This window comes from Procambarus clarkii, chromosome 21 (assembly GCF_040958095.1).
Source record: "Procambarus clarkii isolate CNS0578487 chromosome 21, FALCON_Pclarkii_2.0, whole genome shotgun sequence".
Classification (NCBI taxonomy): Eukaryota; Metazoa; Arthropoda; class Malacostraca; order Decapoda; family Cambaridae; genus Procambarus; species Procambarus clarkii.
Window position 1 is genome coordinate 20,467,359 of NC_091170.1, and position 20,168 is coordinate 20,487,526.

Below are 20,168 nucleotides of genomic sequence, written 5' to 3' on the forward strand. Positions count from 1 at the left end.
GGAGCAAATTCGGCTCCTGTTAAATTTACTTGGACGTAGTGTTATGGAAACCAAAGGTGTACCATTGTCAACACGCTGTCTACAAATTCAAGTTAAGTGTCTATCCGAAACCCGTTTATCATTCATTTATGGCCATTAATGTCAGGATATAGGGTGTCCCGGTTAGATCACGTGGAAGCCTCATACTAAAGGTAATTAAGCCAGGTCTTTATTGTTCCATGTACTGTATAGTGTTTTCTCTGATATAGCTTGTCATATATAGGATTCTGGCTTCACAGCTAGCACACTTTTGACAGGTCAAGACGAGAAAGATTTTGTGCACCAGTTACTGGGTGATGGAAGCTACCTCAAAGAGGATAATTTGGTGTCTACACCCTAGTTATACTTGGTGGACTAACCTGCTGTACTATAAGATAAGGAACCTCTTCAATGTTTAATAGTATGTAGTCTATTACTGTAGTTTGATTGGCTGCATATATATTAATTTAATAACCCCCCTAATGTGTAGAGGATCGATTTGTGAGATTATGACATTATTGCAGAAATACAGTCCACTTATCATTATACAAATTGCTATCGAAGTATATAAATTAACGTAAATATAAATTCATATAAATTAAATAAATATAAATCTCACAGGTCGGTTCCCACATTATTTGGTCATCTTCGAACCGGATGACGGATTATTTGATCCTTTGAACCCACATTTGGTCATCTTAGTACCGGATGAACCAGTTAACCAGTGGATTCATTAAATATACTAGTGCAGTGTTATTTAAACAAAGGCCAGCCAGTCAAAGACGGAAGCGTAGCCTCGAGGGAGCTCAGGAGCCTCCCTCAGTTCAGATCAGCCTTAGTCAGCGGTTTCATGCACACCCACAGATTTGGTGGCGTGTTATTCTGTGAAATGACAGCGCTAATATAGAAGCCAGCCAAATTAGTGACTGTGTCGCGAGATTGTTCACGGATTTCGTGGTGTTACATTTCGCGAGAGATTATCTACGAATTTTGTGGAGTTTATTTCGCGAGGTCACTAATAATATTTAATACTTCTTGATAATATTAGAAATATTATAGAGGCTAATTAAGAGGCTATTATCAATAATTGTATATATTATTTCTCCAAAATAGAGAATTATTTAATATATATTGCACTAGTGATCACAGTATAATATTTACTAATTGCCAACCCACAACAGGGTAGGATATTTACCATTGACTAGTTGAACTATTATTGCTCATCCTAGTCCCATTATTACCATAGTCAGTTGTACTATATTGAACAACCTAACACCATTAATGAATGGTGCTGACTCTATTTTGGGTGTAATTTTTATCAACTCGAGTTGAGTTGTGTATATATAATAATTTACTTATGATCATTACACCTTTGAGTGATTAATTAGTGTCTCTACCATCCTAGGGTGATATAGAAGAGCTAACCTAAAGGTACTTCCAGTGACACTGGTTTATCACTCAAATCATTAGTGTGTATGATTGTATATATATAATGTGTATTAATTTTAAGTGCTAACCTCTAGTAGAGGTAGGATTATTGCCTAGTGAGTGCAGAATTTACCCTAGGCTACCATTAGAGCTTGTTCAGTATTATGAGCAGCCCAAGTACAAGTCCCCACAAGGCTTCACCAACGAGCCAGTATGGATAATGCAGGGAGAATGAAAAGAACCCTTGCTGGTCTTAAAGGCCACTTAACAAGACAGATCAAGAAATGTGAAGATTTGTCACAATAATCTCAAGTTGATTATGCTGACCTGGAAAGCTATTATCAAGCAGCTGCAGGTAAATTTGAGCAAATCAAATGCCAAATAGCAACATATGTGGCTGAACTTGCCAACACTAATTTATCAGAAACAGAAATAGACGACATTATGGTTGATCTAGCGAATTATGAAGATCACACTCAGGCCACGTTACAGCCTTATGTCAAATTAATTGCCCAGAACAAGGCAACAGCAACAACAACAACAGTTGCATCTAATACGAGTCAAGCAGAAGCTCGACTCCCTCCAATTAATTTACCCACTTTCTCAGGAAAAGATGAGGAAGATTGGGATGAATTTTGGAACAAATTCGTTGACCTTGTAGACTCAAAACAATCTTTACCAAAGAGTAGTAAATTCTCTTATTTGCAAGGTCAATTATCAGGTGAGGCTAAAACAGTAGTATCCCATCTGAGATTAACTAATGACGGCTATGATCTGGCAGTAAAACTCCTCAAGGATAATTATGCTGATCCAGAAGTAAGAACATCACATTTAGTTCATGAGCTGTTGCATTTACCCCCACCGGAGGCTTCAGCTGATTCACTCCAAGTCTTCAAGCTGGAGGTAGAATCATTGATCAATGCCCTCAGCCTGACAGCAGATACAAACGGGGCTGAGTGGGTCTTGAAAATAATTGTCCAGGAGAAAATACCTAGGGACATATTGAGACAAATGAGTGCTCATTACAATAAAAGCATCTTATCCATGAATGAAATATCTGAAGGTTTAAAGTCAGTAGTTCATCAATTACGAACACATGACAAATTAAAACCACCAAGTAAACCCTCAGAAACCAATAATAGTAAACCACAGAGTACCAAAGGTACTCCAAATCAATCTAGACAATATAATTCAACACCAAAGTGGAACAGTGGCAGTGTGGGCGTATATGCAGTGGGACCCTCCAAGCCTATAGTTACTGTGTCATCCAAGAACGTGACACCAAAGGGTACTGGAAGCTATGGAACATGTTTGTTCTGCAATGAGAAACATTCAATGTACCACTGCTCTAATTTTCCTGATAGTGACGCCCGTGTTGAGCGACTCAAAGATTTGCAACATTGCACGAGGTGCCTCAGGAAACATAACATCAAGGATTGTGATACCCAATTATACACCTGTAATAGGTGTAACAAAGGTCAGCACCATGCAGCATTGTGCAGAGACACCAAAACAACGTCTCCAAACCCCAAGGTGGAAGATAGCATTCCCACCACAGTACAGTACTGCAAGGTGCAACAAACAAAGAGTGTCCAATCGGCAAAGTCTAAAGGTAATACGACTTTGCCTACTGCCCAAATTACCATCCTGAATAAGAGGGACAAGGTCCATACCCGTGGGTTGTTTGACCAAGGATCCCAGAGAACATATATTACTAAAAAGCTGGCAGATGAATTACAATTAAGGCCTGTAGCCCAGATGTCATTCAACATCTCAGGGTTTGTAACAGATGCAGGACCTCAAGTCTACCAGGTGGTACAACCATCAGTACGTTTAGGCAGGTACGTCTGTCGAGTACAAGCCATTGTGGTGGACAAAATACCAGTAGACCTACAAGTTCAAGGTCTGAGAGCAACAGCCAAATTCCTGAGAAATAGAGGAATAAAATTGGCAGATAATATTAAGTCTGATCACCTCACCGACTTCGGTCTCCTTGTAGGGACAGACTATTGTCATCGATTCATCGGTAGCCCTACTAAATATCAGGGTATAACCATGTTAAACTCTGCAGGGGGTAAATTACTCTCAGGCCCAGTATCAAGCCTGGGGAGACCTATGCCTGCAGATAAACAATACCAGTAGAGATCTAAATTTGTCAGCTGATTATATTTCTCCAGTAGCATTATACTAAGGAGATTACAGCTGACTATACCAACAGAGGTTGATGTTAGTATCATCATTTAAAGCTGAAGATGAGTTCATGAGGCCTCAGTGGCAAATCAGTGAACAGTAGCCTAAAACAGCTACAAGTCACTGCGACCAATGTCACTGAACCCACTGCAGTCTCAGAACCATACTTTACTTTAATGATGAGCTATTCAATCCTCTGAATCAATTAATTAAATTAAACCCTAATAAATCTGATGACTGATTTGATACATTTATTATTTAATCAAGATGTATTCCATGGGCCTCAGTGTTTATATATCAGTGACCAGTTACCTGAAGAAACTTCAAGTTATATCTAATGTCACTGATCTCACTGCAGTCCCTGAATCATACTTGACTGTAGTACTTGATCACATCCAGTCTTCTGGGTTAAATAATATGTAATAAGGCTTGAATATTAGCCTTTCAAGAGTTGACAGGGAAATGAAATTGCATTAGACTTCTAACCCCTGCAACTCTAGTACGGGACATCCGTCTTGTACGAACAGACACATAAATGTGTGATTACTAACTACTAACATCAAATTAATCTAATAATTCGAAGGAGGAGTATCGGTGTTCGCCTGTTCTAATTAGGACTTCGACCCGTGAGCAGCCCCTGGGGAATTATGTCGGAAAATCCGACACCATTTAATATATCATACAGACAGATAATAGCTGTGTTGTATAAACAAGTTAACCCATAGAAAACGTAACTTGTAGTGGAATTACCGTCTAAAGAAAACGGGATATCATCACCACATACTATTATAATTCACCAGCTATTCTGCTGGGAATTATTCTTAAATACATTAGTCTTTGGACTTTACCATCATAAAACATCTTATATAAATTAACTTAATTATCAATATTAAAGTAGAGTAAATGTGACCCTTCTATCACTTTCTGACATGTGGACAATGTAAGCCAGGCGTCAGAGGGAGGAAGGAGGGCAGCCAATGTTTTATTGAGACCAGAGGCTCACACGGGAGCAAATTCGGCTCCTGTTAAATTTACTTGGACGTAGTGTTATGGAAACCAAAGGTGTACCATTGTCAACACGCTGTCTACAAATTCAAGTTAAGTGTCTATCCGAAACCCGTTTATCATTCATTTATGGCCATTAATGTCAGGATATAGGGTGTCCCGGTTAGATCACGTGGAAGCCTCATACTAAAGGTAATTAGGCCAGGTCTTTATTGTTCCATGTACTGTATAGTGTTTTCTCTGATATAGCTTGTCATATATAGGATTCTGGCTTCACAGCTAGCGCACTTTTGACAGGTCAAGACGAGAAAGATTTTGTGCACCAGTTACTGGGTGATGGAAGCTACCTCAAAGAGGATAATTTGGTGTCTACACCCTAGTTATACCTGGTGGACTAACCTGCTGTACTATAAGATAAGGAACCTCTTCAATGTTTAATAGTATGTAGTCTATTACTGTAGTTTGATTGGCTGCATATATATTAATTTAATAACCCCCCCTAATGTGTAGAGGATCGATTTGTGAGATTATGACATTATTGCAGAAATACAGTCCACTTATCATTATACAAATTGCTATCGAAGTATATAAATTAACGTAAATATAAATTCATATAAATTAAATAAATATAAATCTCACAGGTCGGTTCCCACATCTTTATGTATACCTATTCAACAGCTTCTCGAACTACTCTATGGTCTCCAGCAACTTGAATAAATACATAATTGTGGCTTATCTGGACATCTGGCAGACTGTAACCCTCAAAACTTCACGACCGTCAGTTAATAGCCTCCAGCGCCCACCGTCATGTTCTTTTACTGTCCATGCAGGTTTACAGGTCACCCGCCCCTTGATACCAGGACGTCCATTATTTCTGATTAATCTTAAAATATTCCCATTTACCCGTATTCTGTTTGTACATTATATAAAAAAATCAATTTTTCCTTTACAACAGATGTACATAGAGTCTTCAAGTAATTCCTAATAAGCCTCTGACTCCCGGAATTAGTTTCATGGACCGTGTGATATCATGGCTCTACGGCCTCCTTGCCCCCCCCCCCCTTCTATTGCACCTCGTTCTCACCTCCCAGCACTAAAGGAGGTCCCCGTCCTCCATTCCCTAACCCTTCCACCCAATCACATTCACCATAACTTCTCTCAATGTAACTGTAAAATAAGAAATAAATAAAATAAGAAAAGGAAAATAAGGCCCTTCCACTTCATTCTCCAGCAACTTACTAACTCTCCTCCAACTCACCAAGATGTTCCGTACCTGTGACAACCTACTTCCAGCTCTACGCACAGCAGTTCCTTCCTCTCTGCCTAAGTCATCTGCAGTTCCCAGTAACCACTTTTTCTTGCAATAACCCTTCCAAATAATGGTGAAGACTAATAATAACAATAGTCCTTCCAAATAACACTCCCCGCCACCAACCCCCTACCATACACAGTAACCTCTCACAAAAGTGGAATGGTCACGGGTGAATGGGAGAGTGCACAGAAAAAAGGAATCTTTAAAGTTCACAAAACAGACAGAATTACAAATAAAGTTTACTTAAAGAAAATTCACACTAAGAAAACCCAGATGTCATATTGCTGGAAGAAGCAAACGTTTTCAGGTGTCATATCTAATGCCAGAGTTTCCTCTGACTACCATTTGGTCACGAAGGACAAGAACAAGATAAAGAAGAGGTAACTTGCCTCCACTGATCAAAAAGGACTGGAATTTTTAGGAGATGCAGGTCCAAGGCTGTGAAGGCTCTAGACTATGAAGGTCCAAGGCTGTGAAGTCTCTAGACTATGAAGGTCCAAGGCTGTGAAGGCTCTAGACTATGAAGGTCCAAGGCTGTGAAGTCTCTAGACTATGAAGGTCCAAGGCTGTGAAGGCTCTAGACTATGAAGGTCCAAGGCTGTGAAGGCTCTAGACTATGAAGGTCCAAGGCTGTGAAGGCTCTAGACTATGAAGGTCCAAGGCTGTGAAGGCTCTAGACTATGAAGGTCCAAGGCTGTGAAGGCTCTAGACTATGAAGGTCCTAGGCTGTGAAAGTCCTAGCCTGTGAAGGTCCAAGGAACTAAATAAAGGAAACGAGGATATTGGGAGGATTCCTTACACTGTGTATAACATTTAGTTTTTTCCTTGGGAAGAAAGTGCTATTTGCTAATTACTTGTGGCTATAGGACAGAAAATGGTTATTATTCCCCCTCAAACTTTTATCTGACCCTTTGTCTTAAAACAGCTTAGGGAAGATGTCTTGAAGGTTACTTTAACACTGTCGAATCGTTATCTAGAGCTGTGACAAACCTTGACAAACTGTATACTGTAAAGGGAAGAGGAGTATGAAAGAGACTGTTGTGGGAAGCAACCTGTGAGATTTATATTTATTTAATTTATATGAATTTATATAGAATTTATAGTTACGTTAATTTATATCTTTCAGTAGCAATTGGTATGATGTTAAGTGGACTGTATTTCTGCAATAATTCTCACAAATCGATCCTTACACATTAGGGTGGGTTTATATTAAATTTATATATATGCAGCCAATCCAACTAAAGTATTAAACTACATATATTAGTATATAAATTGAGGACGTGCCTTATCTTATTGTGCAGCAGGCTTAGTCCACCAGGTATAACTAGGATGTAGACACCAAATTATCCTCGTGAGAGGCTAGCTTCCATCACCCAAGTGACTGATGTACCAAGATTAATTCTTGCTTCCTCTTCTTGTTCCTGTCAAAGGGCACTAGCTGTAAAGCCGGAATCCTTATATATGACAGCTGTATCAGAGAAAACACTCTATATTATTAGATAAAGACCAAGGCTTAATTACCTGTGTTTAGAGAGTCTTTCTCGTGCTAACTGGTTCGCCCTTTATCTACCTAACATTAACTGGCCAGAAATGATTAGATAAACGGGTTTCGGTAAGACACTTCCCTTGTTTATGTTGACTGTGTGTTGATGATGGAAGAGCACTTATTTGATCTCCATAACACTTTGTCCAAGAGAATTATAGGAGCTGAATTTGCTCCCCAGCGCCTCTGGTCTTAACAAACAATGGCTAACTTCTCTCACTACTGACGCTCCTGGCTCACTTTGTCCAGATGTCAATATGTGGTAGAAGGGTCACATTTACTCTATTTTGATACTGATAATTAAGTTAATTCAAATGAGATGTTTTTATGATGTTATAAGTTCAAAGACTACAGTATTTAAGAATAATTCCCAACAGAATAGCTGGTGAATTTATAGTAGTATGTGGCAATGATATCCCGTTTTCTATTGATGGAAAATTCCACTACAAGCTACATTTTCTAAGGGTTAACTTGTGTATACAACAGCAGCAATATTATCGGCATATTGCATGTAATATTATTAAATTGTGTCGGGTTTTCCGACAACTGTGCCATAATTTATAACGTTGCCTATGAGTTCCAAGACTTTGTATTGGTTATAAATATGCAATTCTCATTGTAGAAATAGAGAATAATAAATATTGTGAAAATAATTTTGAGGTAATGGGGTGACTTGAACTGGCGTTCTGGTGATTCCTAGCCACCTGTTACCACCACTATCCTTAACTCCTTGTCTGGCCCTCAGTGGTGACAGATGTGTCGCTGGCTCAGGGTTGAGAGCATTTGGTAGTGGGTGCTGTTTTGGGGACGTGCTGGCCAGTGGTATGGGGGTGCCTTTGTCCCTGTCCAGCGGAAGGATACAATTGGCCTGGAATTCACCGGACAGGCCTCTTTCCCGGCAGTTGAAGTTGTGCTGGTGGACCTTTTGCGATTGAATGTGTCTGTGGTCTGTAGTGTACAGTTTGTTGCTCTCTTTGTTTGTTTGTTGTTTGTACCTCTATACCCTCGTTAGTCCAGCTTATGGGTTTCTGTGTCCGGGTGTTTTATGCTGGCCAGCCCTGGACTTGTTTCCGATTTGGGTTGTCGGGGCACCAGGCTGTGGATTGCGGTGCTGGCAGTGTACGCCCTGTGAACCTCTTCCAGGAGGAGGACTTCCTCCCCCTTCCTCTCCCTCAGGAGGCCCCAGAGTCCTCTGAGTGTGCCGGGGTCTATGTGTCTGCGATCTTGGGTGATCCTGGGGGTGATACGTGCTGGCCTTGGGTCTGCTGATCCCCTGGCGACCGGTGGGAGCATCGCGGAGGTGGTGAGTGTAGTCTCTCCCACTGCTTCCCTCACCCGGACTGCCTCCTCCTCCGGCCGGTGTATCCTCGGCGGATTGTGGCGATGTGTTGCCTGCTGCAGTGTGTGTCCTTGTTGACGTCCACACGGTGTCGAATCCACAGGTGTGCGGTCCAGTTCCCCCCGGTGGTCAAGGCGGATGCTTTGTTACAGGATCGTATGATGCGTGCCCTAACGCGGCCTCCAGGGAGTTCTACTGCAGTGCTTCGGGTGGGGGGGGGGGGGGGGACCAACAGTTCCGTTGACTTGTGCCCAGTATGGAAGCCTTCACGACGGGCTCTCGGTTTGTCTTCCCCTCGTGGTATTGCCTGGACAGGCATGGATGACTCCATGAGGTCGTCGCCAGCCGACGATGGTGGTGTTGGTGTGCCTGGGGCTCTTCTGTGGTATGTTGATGCTTTGGGGAGGTGAGGGCGAGTGTCCCAGGGGTGGCGGTCACTGAGTTGGGGCCAGTTCCTGGTGTGGGGGACCATGTTGCCTGTTACTACTTCCTCCCCTGTGTCCCCTGGGTCCACTGTTGCTGGTTCCCCAGGCCTGGGGGGGGGGGGGGAATTGTTCCTCCAGTTCAAGTGAAGGGTGTAGGGCGAGATTTCGTCATCGTCCTAAAGAAGAAATCTGTGTGAGTGGCCCCCTGTGTCGAGGCCCTCCATGCCGCAGCCCCTCGTGCTCCAGCCGCCTGTACTTCAAGCCCTAGTGCAGCCGCCTGTACTTCAAGCCCTAGTGCAGCCGCCTGTACTTCAAGCCTTAGTGCAGCCGCCTGTCCTTCAAGCCCTAGTGCAGCCGCCTGTCCTTCAGGCCCTAGTGCAGCCGCCCCCTGTGTTTCAGCCCTCCGGGTAACCTCCTGTGTTGCAGTCTGCCATGCTCCAGCCCTCCATGCAGCGGCCCTCAATACATCTGGCTTCTGTACTCCTGTCTTCTGTGCAGCACCGCCATGTGCTGCAATACTCCATGCTGAAGGCCTCTGTGTTGCAGTTTTCTGTGCTGCTGTATGTCCTGGAATTCATGCGACGTCCCAGTCACTCGATTGCTGGGATCGCTTCCGAGGAGGAGTGGGCTGTTACGACCCTGGGTTCCTTAGTTGGAAACCAGAGGCCAAATTGAGCTCTAAATAATTGCTTTACATTAATTCATAGAATTGGATCATGTGAGAAGGATATTTAATTACAATAACATTTATATCATGGCTTCTTAAACCGGGGATATGCGTTATTCCCGCCCTTGCCAAACGTAAGATGAATCTTGTTTCTCACAGAGCATTCAGACTCTGAGCTGGTTGTTGATTAAAATATAATATTGAACTAATTATCAGCTATTCTTAGAACTATTAAAGTAACTAGTTACGAAGGCCTATACTTGTATTGGTTGTAGCTGTTGTAGCTGAAGACTTGTATTGGTTGTAGCTGCACAATCAGCTAGGTATCTTTCCGGCTACAACTTAAACACAACAATGAGGATAACTGCACGTGTAAGAATGGTACCGATAGGATCATGTGGTATGGTATATCATGGTATATAAGATGACCAAACCACACGTCAGAAGAAGAAACGACGACGTTTTCATCCGTCTTTGACCATTATCAAGTCGTGTGTGTGTCATTATCACGTCATTACCACACACCACTTGATAATGGTCCAGGATGGACCGAAACGTCGTCGGCGTTTCTCCATCTTCTGACGTGTGATTTTGTCATCATATCTTCAACCACGTTACTGCGACTTTTCGTCTGCACATGGTCTATAAAATCGTCTGGTATAAGCATGGTGTATAAGATTGTTTGGTATAAACTGTGGAAAGTGGCACTTGAGCAGAGTGCAGTCTCAACACATTAGGACTCCAGAAGTCAAATATTATCAAGTCGTGTCCTTCCACCCCCTCCCCCCCCCCACTCTACACTCAAGTAATTTCTACCCCTTAGTCTACATGTCAGTCATGTTCTCTCTCTCTATCTCCCCCCCCCCCCCCCCGTCACTCTACATCTAAGTCACGTCTCCCTTACTCTACACCTGACTGAAAAGTAAAAATTATGTTAATTTATCTTCACAGAGTTCATAATTCACAGTACTAACTTTGCAGTGTATACAGTATAGGAGTTTACACTGCACCAAAATCTTTACAGCATAAAGCAATTAGCGCCAGACAAGGCCAAGATACAGCTGAAGGAATACAGCACAGCTTGTTACAGAAGGTTCTACATATTAATATCCTTACCTTGAGGTTACCTTGAGGTGCTTCCGGGGCTTAGTGCCCCAGCGGCCCGGTCATCGACCAGGCCTCCTGGTTGCTGGACTGATCAACCAGGCTGTTGGACGCAGCTGCTCGCAGCCTGACGTATGAATCATAGCCTGGTTGATCAGGTATTCTTTGGAGGTGCTTATTCAGTTCTCTCTTGTACACTGTGAGGGGATTGCCAGTTATGTCCCTTATGTGTAGTGGAAGCGTGTTGAACAGTCTCGGGCCTCTGATGTTGATAGAGTTCTCTCTCAGAGTACCAGTTGCACCTCTGCTTTTCAACGGGGGTATTCTGCACATCCTGCCATGTCTTCTGGTCTCATGTGATGTTATTTCTGTGTGCAGGTTTGGGACCAGCCCCTCTAATATTTTCCACGTGTAAATTATTATATATCTCTCCCGCCGATTCCTAGAATCGACTTATGAATAAATTTACGAATAATTTGATTGGTTTCGGATCATCTTGACTTACTGATCCGTTCTACAATTAGAGTTAATAATGTCGTGAGAGTTTGTGATTTCTGTGATCCCTCTCATTTATTTTCCTAGTTTTAGATTCTTACACAAATAAGCACTTTAGGGAACACTGGAAGTTACGACTAATAATTTAATGTTGTCGGGGGGACAGGAAGCCTGTTGACGGGGGGAGGGGAGAGGAAACCCTGTTGTCGCGGGACAGGAAGCCTGTTGACGGGGGAGGGGAGAGGAAACCTGTTGTCGCGGGACAGGAATCCTGTTGTCTGGGGGGGGGGGAGAGGAAGCCTGTTGACGGGGGAGAGGAAGCCTGTTGACACGGGACAGGAAGCCTGTTGACACGGGACAGGAAGCCTGTTGTCTAGGGGAGAGGAAGCCTGTTGACGCGGGACAGGAAGCCTGTTGACACGGGACAGGAAGCCTGTTGTCTAGGGGAGAGGAAGCCTGTTGACGTGGGACAGGAAGCCTGTTGACGTGGGACAGGAAGCCTGTTGACACGGGACAGGAAGTCTGTTGACACGGGACAGGAAGCCTGTTGACACGGGACAGGAAGCCTGTTGACACGGGACAGGAAGCCTGTTGTCTAGGGGAGAGGAAGCCTGTTGACAGGGGGAGAGGAAGCCTTTTGACGCGGGACAGGAAGCCTGTTGACACGGGACAGGAAGCTTGTTGTCGAGGGAGAGGAAACCTGTTTGTCTTATCGAGGTCTATTTACTGCTGAGTGAACAGAGGCATCGTCTTGCCCTCGAACCGTTATATGACCATTCAGTTGTGAGCCGACTGTGTAGACCACTATGCTACCGTTAATTAATAACAAGTTACTATAGCTCCTCGAAGGTAGGACTGAACTGTGATACGTCGACATTCAGCATAAGTACAGGAATTAACAATCACAAACATCTAGATAACTGTGTAGGTTATTTGAGGTGGGTGTGGCTTATTATGGTAATGGATGTCTACGTTCATATATATCTCTAACACACACACACCCAGGAAGCAGCCCTTAGTAGCTGTTTAACTCCCAGGTACTATTTACTGCTAGGTGAACAGGAGGCACTGTTGCGAATCCATATATTTGATTCTAACGATTATCATGATAAATATGTATGTCTATTATTGTTTTCCTCAGTTATTTAAATAAAATATTGTATCCAGTTGTGTTGCAATATATATATATATTATATATGTGTATATATATATATATATATATATATATATATATATATATATATATATATATATATATATATATATTTATATATATATATATATATATATATATATATATATATATATATATATATATATATATATATATATATATATTAAAGCGTCCTGTAGATACCAGTTGCGTTGCTCCTGGCAGTATGGGTTCGAGTCACTTCTGGGGTGTGAGTTTTCAGTCGCATATAGTCCTGGGGACCATTCAGGCTTGTTTGTATATATATATATATATATATATATATATATATATATATATATATATATATATATATATATATATATATATATATATATATATATATATATATATATATATATATATATATATATATATATATATATATCAAATAGTGTGTCTGTGTTAAATATTTTGTTAATGCTATTGCATGTTCATTCCTGTGGGGGAAGACCGTGGCGTCTCATGGGGGGATGACCATATTTGGGATGTTCCAGTATGCGTGCAGTGTATCAACCTAGCGTCACTGATTCACCCCTGTAATTATTCCTGTTTATTGATTGTACTTAATTTCTTATTTACACCTTAGCAGTGTTATATACATATAAGTTTAGTTATAATTATGTTCTTAAGTATTACTCTCTGATAGCAGAGTATCTAGAGGTTTCATGTAGGTTTTAGTTGGTAACTTGTAGAGACCACGCCGTGCATGCTCCAGCAACGCCAGTCGCGTGGGTGGAGCTGGCTGGCGTGGACTTGTTGGGAGATAAGTCTGTGGTACCGGTTTATTGTTTAGTAACATGGCTAATTTCCTGGTTAGACCATTATGTGCATACCCATCTATCTATTTAAGTTTTAAAATAGTGATCAGTGCTTATATAATGATATTGTGTTATTGTAGTCTGGTGCTCTAATATTTCTGGTTCTCGGTATTTCCATTTATATATTAGTATGTTCTTTGTTACGCTTACTTTAAGTATATTGCTTTGTTGAGTAAGCAGTTGAGTTATTTACCCTAGACACTTTAGTAGGCAAGGCCGTATTATTGTATATTTTTTAACAACTGCAACAGAGGAACCATACCCAGAGGTCAAGGGTCGTAACAAAATGAGGGCCTATGTCCGGGAGAATTAATTCCCATAATTTAATGTACTAAATAGTGGTGCATGATATTAATTGTTAATGCCTTCCTAGGTACTGTGTGGTTAACTAGTGATACCTAACCAAGCCTGTGTACCATTTCTCTGTTCATTCTGAGCTGCTTGTGGAAGTTTTCTCAACACTTCACGATTGAGGTAAGTGTACAGCTTGTGCCAGGGGGCCAAGCAAACCTTCAGTGTTGTTGTAATTGCCAGAGGTGTTAATTAAACTGACAATGGATGAACAAGTTGCTGTGTTGGTGGAGCAGCCAAATTTTGGTGAAATTAAAGTCTTGAAGAAGTCTGGTTTGCTGTACATGGCTGAAAAATTAAAGCTGACAGTTTCCAGGAGAATGTTAAAGGGTCAGCTAGTAAGAGTCATTGTCACACACTTGGTGGAGGAGGAGAAACGTGACGAGGAGTGGTTAGAGGAATTAGGAGAAGAGTCAAGTAACCAGGTGGCAATTCTAAAGTTAGAGATGGAATCTAAGCTAGAGATGGCTAAGTTAGAAGCAGAGAAACAGAGGTTGGTGATGCAGAATCGCCAAAAACAGCTGGAGTTGGAGACTCAGCAGCAGATGCTTGAGGCTCAGAACCAGCAAAGACAACTTGAGATTGAAGCTCAAAAACAACAAAAGCAAGCAGAACTAGAAGCACAGAGCAGAAGAATTGAAGCCCAGTTTTAGAGGAAGTTAGGCGGCAGCAATTGCAAATTCAACAGAGTATGGCAATAAATAATTACAGACTAGAGGAACAGAGAATTGCAGCAGGTCATGGTGACACTAGTAATCATACAGATAGTACTGATCGCTCTTTAAAGTTTAGGAAAAATGTAGATTTACATCAATTCAATGAGGAAGATCCAGAAATATTCTTTTTGCATTTCCAGAAGTTAGTAGTCAGTATGAATTGGCCTGTGGATCAATGGGTTGCCATTATGCAAGGACAATTTAAGGGGAAAGTCCAGGAAATTTTTTCATCTCTTCCTGCCGCTAATTCTTTTGACTTTAAATTTGTCCAACAGAGCATCTTAAATGCATACCAGCAGATCCCAGAGGCCCATAGACAGAAATTTAGAGGTATAAAAAGAGCACATGATCAGACCATTTCTGATTTTGCAAGAGTTAAAATTAATCATTTTGATAGATGGGTAAAAGCACTTTCCATTACAGATTTTGAAACTTTGAGAAACCTCATAGTGACAGAGGAGATTTTAGGTTGTCTACCAGATAAATTAGCCTTGTTTATAGCTGAACATAAACAGACCAATAACATTATGAAACTAGCCATGCTAGCAGACGAACACGAATTACTCTCTAAGGTGCCTTTTCGAGCACAATCAAATACTTATAATTCTAAGAGTAATTATCATGTTCCTAAATCTCATGTTTTCCAGGCCAGACCAGCTAACTCACCTACTCCCCTGAACTCTTCTCCTGTAAAGCCAAAGATTGAGAAACAACAGACAGGGTTGTCACCTTCAAATAATGTAGTGTCTAAACCTGCAGTTGGTTCGGTTGTTACGACCACTGGCAGATATTGCACTCATTGCAGGAGAAGAGGTCATGTGGTTAATTCCTGTTATTCCTTGCACCCTGAGGTGAGACCTACCGGTCTGATTATGAGACGGGGGTTGCAAGCAATTAATTCTAATGTTGTTCCAGTCATGCCCAATTGGATGGCTAACTTTAAACTGTACCTATAGTCGGGTACCTTACTTTGTACCAGTGGAAGCTGGAAGCCAGTGCAGTTATTGAGGAACACTGGTGCTTCCCAATCTCTAATCTCTCACCGTGCCCTTGCTGATGTCAGCACAGAAGACACTGGTGTAGTAGTATTATTGCAAGGTATTGGAGGTCATGTCCAGCGAGTACCATTAGTTAAAATTCACCTGAAGTCAACTGTTACACCGGGTTGGTGCACTGTAGCAGTTAGTGAGCAGTTGCCCATCCCTGGGGTTGATGTTATTGTGGGTAATGAGTGTGACAAGTGTTAAGTTAGTGGGACAGAGTGTCCTATCATGTTTACTAACCCTAGTTGTGTGCTGGCTCAACCGGATGCAGATGATGGTGTCATCTATCCAGCCTGTGTTGTGACCAGATCCATGGGTAAGCAGGGTGAAGTAAATCCTGTGACTTCCAAGGTGTATGTTTTCGAGGCCAGGACCCCTTCAGACAGGGAGGTGGAGGTGGACGTTGAGGATACATTCTTAGCTCACGCGGATGTCGAGAGTGAGGCCGGTGCCAAAGCCCTAATTTATTCTGACCCAGATGGTCTGGAAGAGGTGGCCCAGGTACCGGTTCCTTGCCGCTCGCTCCAGCTGTTGAGTCCCAGACCTTGAATGAGTTGCAGAGTACTGATCCCAGTCTTGCTGAATGTTATACAGAAGCAGCTGACACTATTGATACCTTGGATGAGAGCACGGGTTGCTTCTTCAATGATCGATGTTTGATGAGACGATGGAGACCCCCAGGAACTCCCTTAGCAGATGATTGGGAGTCTAAAACCCAGCTCGTTGTGCCAACAGATTATAGGAAGCAGGTATTGCAAGCTGCCCATGATGACCTGATGGGAGGCCATCAAGGCATTACCAGTATGTATCATAAGATCTGTAAACTTTTCTATTGGCCAAAACTCAAAAAGGATGTGGTCATATAGTGTCACAATTGTGTTGTATGGCAAACTGTTGGTAAACCTAACCAGAGTGTTCCACGAGCACCCTTACACCCTATTGTAGTGCCAGAGGAGCCTTTTACACATGTGTGTTGGATTGTGTCGGTCCCTTACCCCGAACTAAATCAGGAAATATGTTTATGTTTACTATCCTATGTACGACCACCAGGTTCCCTGAAGCATATGCCTTGCGTAATATTAGGACTTCTACACTCATAAAGCACTTGGAACGTTTTTTCATTATTTGGTATGCCTCCGTATAATTCAAACTGATAATGGGAGCAATTTTTGTTCCACAACCTTTAAAACTTTTTGTAGTTCTTTTGGAATTCAACATAACTTTTCTAGTCCTTACCATCCTCAGAGTCAAGGGGGGATCAAGCGGTTCCATCAAACCCTCAAACAGATGTTAAAAACAACCGGGGAAGATTCACCCAGATATTGGGATGACAATTTACCATTTGTACTTTTTGCTGCCAGGGACGGGTTGCACACTGCCCTAAGCTGCTCCCCATTTGATCTTGTGTTTGGACATCAGGTGAGAGAACCTTTAAAAATGTTGCAGGAGAAAATGTTGGGAGATGTAACAGCTAGGCAGAGTGAACGATGCCTGAAGGATGTGAAGAGCAAGCTGTCTCGAACGAAGGAGTTGGCGTTACAACATCTGGGCGAGGCACAACAGGTAATGAAGGAGCGGCATGATAAGCGGTTTGTTACGACCCTGGGTTCCTCAGTGGAAACCAGAGGTCAAATTGAGCTAAATAAATTACTCTTTTTATTTGGTGCGCTTGTCGAGGTTCATTCCTATCTTCCTTGCCAAACGTAGGACGAATCTTGTTGCTCTTAAAGCATTCAGACTCTTGAGCTTGTTGTGGATTAAGTATAACATTGTAGTAATTATTAACTATCCTTAGAACGAGTAAAGTAAACAATATTGTACATCGGTGAAGATTTTTAATGTGTATAGATGCACGATCAATTAGGCTCTTCCCGGCACCACAACAACTCGGGAGCCCTGGGACGGGACGCTGGATGCGGCCTTCTCTGTGCTGGCGCCGTGGTGGAAAGAACCTCATCCCCTTCCTACTACTTGTCCTTATCTTTTTCTGTGCCTAGTTTACTAAGTTAAGTATTGTGTACAGTATTTAATTGTGCCTACTCTGGTATTGTAAGATTGGTGTAGACCTGGGGTAGTATTTGCCAGTGTTTTGGGTACCCCTAAGTGTTGTGTTGTGTTAGGGTACCACGTGGTCTCACTACCCCTAAGCTGCTTCAGGCTTCAGGTTCTTCACTAGTAGTACTTTACCCCTAGCTTGTTCTCAGTGTAAACCTTGTATCCTGCTTATGTGGACCAAGGCTTTTAACGTAAGATAGTGTGGTAAAGTAATTATTGTAATTGGTGTGAATGTATATGGGGGGTTGTTATGGGGTTAATAAATAAGTAAGTTAGTTTTTAAAGGAGTATCCATTCTTCCTGTGTAGGAGATCAATGATCTACCTCTCGGCTGACAATTGCAGTAATAAGCCACTGTAAGTTTACCCTTGTATGTTTGTTGGGGGCCGGGCCTTTTAGATCTCCCATACTTGATAACTCTTAATTCTAACTACTGCCCCTACATCCATTTAATACTAGATCCCCCATAGTACAACCCACCATTTATAACACGGTTCAAGGCCAAACTCGGACTTTTTGAATCAGGAGATTTAGTAATGGTCTTGAAGCCATGTATGGGAACTTCTATGTCACACAAATTTGGAGGACCTTATCGCGTAGTAAAACGTCTTGGTGAACTTAACTATAAAGTCTGTAACCCCAAACATACCCGTCAGTCAATGATTGTGCATGTGAATCCTTTGAAGGCTTATTGTAGGCCCAGTATTGTGGCTTGTTGTGTAACTGAGGAGGTAAACCCTGAGGAGACAATTGTTGTAGGGGAAGATGGTAATCCTCTTTTATCTAATTCCAGTTCCGGGGAAGAATTGTTGTGTCATTTGCAGGATGAGCAGAGAGCAAAGTTCCAGGACCTTTTGAAGACGTTCTCCAACTTGTTTGGGGAGGTCCCCACTCAGACACCTCTCATTACTCATGATGTTCAGCTGACAGAGATAACTCCAATTCGGCTACACCCTTATCGAGTGACCCCCGAGAAACGACGTGTCATCCAGGAGGAAGTTGATTATCTTCTTTCACCATGGTTTCATTCGACCCAGCCAGAGCTCTTGGAGTTCACCGTGTTTAGTGGTACCAAAACCCAGATGGAAAATGGCGGTTAGTAGTGGACTACAGGAAGTTAAACAAGGTAACTGTAGTTCATTTAGACCCACTACCTTTACTAGAAAAGTGCATTGACCAGATTGGTCATGCTAAATATGTATCAAAACTAGACTTATCTAAGAGGTATCACCAGATACCACATACTAACTTTGTTAAGGAAGTGACAGCTTTTATCACCCCTGATGGAGTATTTGAATTTAATGTGATGCCATTTGGACTGAGAAATGCCCCAGTAACTTTTCAAAAGTTGATGAATTCTTTGCTAAAAGATGCGCCAGATTGTAGAGCATACTTAGATGATATTGTGATTTTTAGTAAGTGTAGGGAAGACCATATTTCTAGTTTGAAACAATTATTTGCAGTTTTACGACATACAAACTGTAAATGTAAATAAATGTAACTGTGCTAAGGGAACAATAATTTACTTGGGACATGAGGTCGGACAAAGTAAGACAAGACAAGATCCAGACAATTGTGGATTACCCAGTACTAATGAGCAAGAAATCCGTGCAGAGGTTTATTGGGATGTGTGCATATTATAGAAGATATTGTAAGAATTTTTCCATTGTGGCTGCATCTATAACTAATCTTCTTAGAAAGCAAGTAAAGTGCAAGTGGACACAGAAGTGTCTGAACTCTTTTCAGAAGTTGAAAGGAATTCTTTCAACGTCTCCTGTATTAGCCAGTCCACAATTTGATAAGCCACTTATAATGCACCGAGATGCTTCGGATCTAGGACCAGGTGCGGTTCTTTTCCAGGGAGGACCAGATGATTTAGAACACCCTGTATACTACTTTTCTCGTAAATTTGATAATGCACAAACTAATTATTCTGTGGTAAAGAAGGAAGTTCTTTGTTTGATTTTGGCGGTTAAGAAGTTTGAAACATACTTGTCAGGTAATCAAATTGTCAGTTCAATTATTACCAGGCACAGATCATAATCCTCTGACATTCATTAACTCCATGAAATATAAGAACCAAAGAATTCTTAGGTGGTCTTTGATTTTACAAGAGTTCAACATAGTAATTAGACATATCCCTGGACATATCTAATATTAGACATATTAGACATATCCCCAGAATGTAATTCTGATGCCTTTTTCATGGGATTCCCCATTGCAGTGCCTTAATGTGAATTGTTCCATACATAAGGATGTCTTTACCTTTTGGTTATTTCATATGTTTAATTTCATTGATTGTTTTATACATTCATTTTGTGTTGTTGGAGTACTCAATGCTAAACTCTCATGTAGTCAAAAAATGAAATTAACCTTCAGTTAATTTCATTTTTCTTTAAGGACAGGGAGGGATGTTACGAATCCATATATTTGATTCTAACGATTATCATGATAAATATGTTTG

At 41.6% G+C, this 20,168-nt stretch overlaps 1 protein-coding gene across 1 annotated transcript; it reads left to right on the plus strand.

Moving 5' to 3' along the window:
• The first annotated feature begins 13,443 nt into the window (after positions 1-13,443).
• LOC138367019 (immunoglobulin G-binding protein H-like) lies at positions 13,444-19,636 on the plus strand. Its single transcript, XM_069328421.1, has 2 exons — positions 13,444-17,212; positions 17,514-19,636. Exon 1 carries the CDS (start codon positions 14,094-14,096, stop codon positions 14,541-14,543), a length of 450 nt encoding a protein of 149 aa, XP_069184522.1. The 5' UTR covers positions 13,444-14,093; the 3' UTR covers positions 14,544-17,212; positions 17,514-19,636.
• Positions 19,637-20,168: the final 532 nt, after the last annotated feature.

Coding starts and splice junctions, on each gene's coding strand:
- LOC138367019 (XM_069328421.1), top strand. CDS start 14,094: ATGGATGAACAAGTTGCTGTGTTGGTGGAGCAGCCAAATTTTGGTGAA.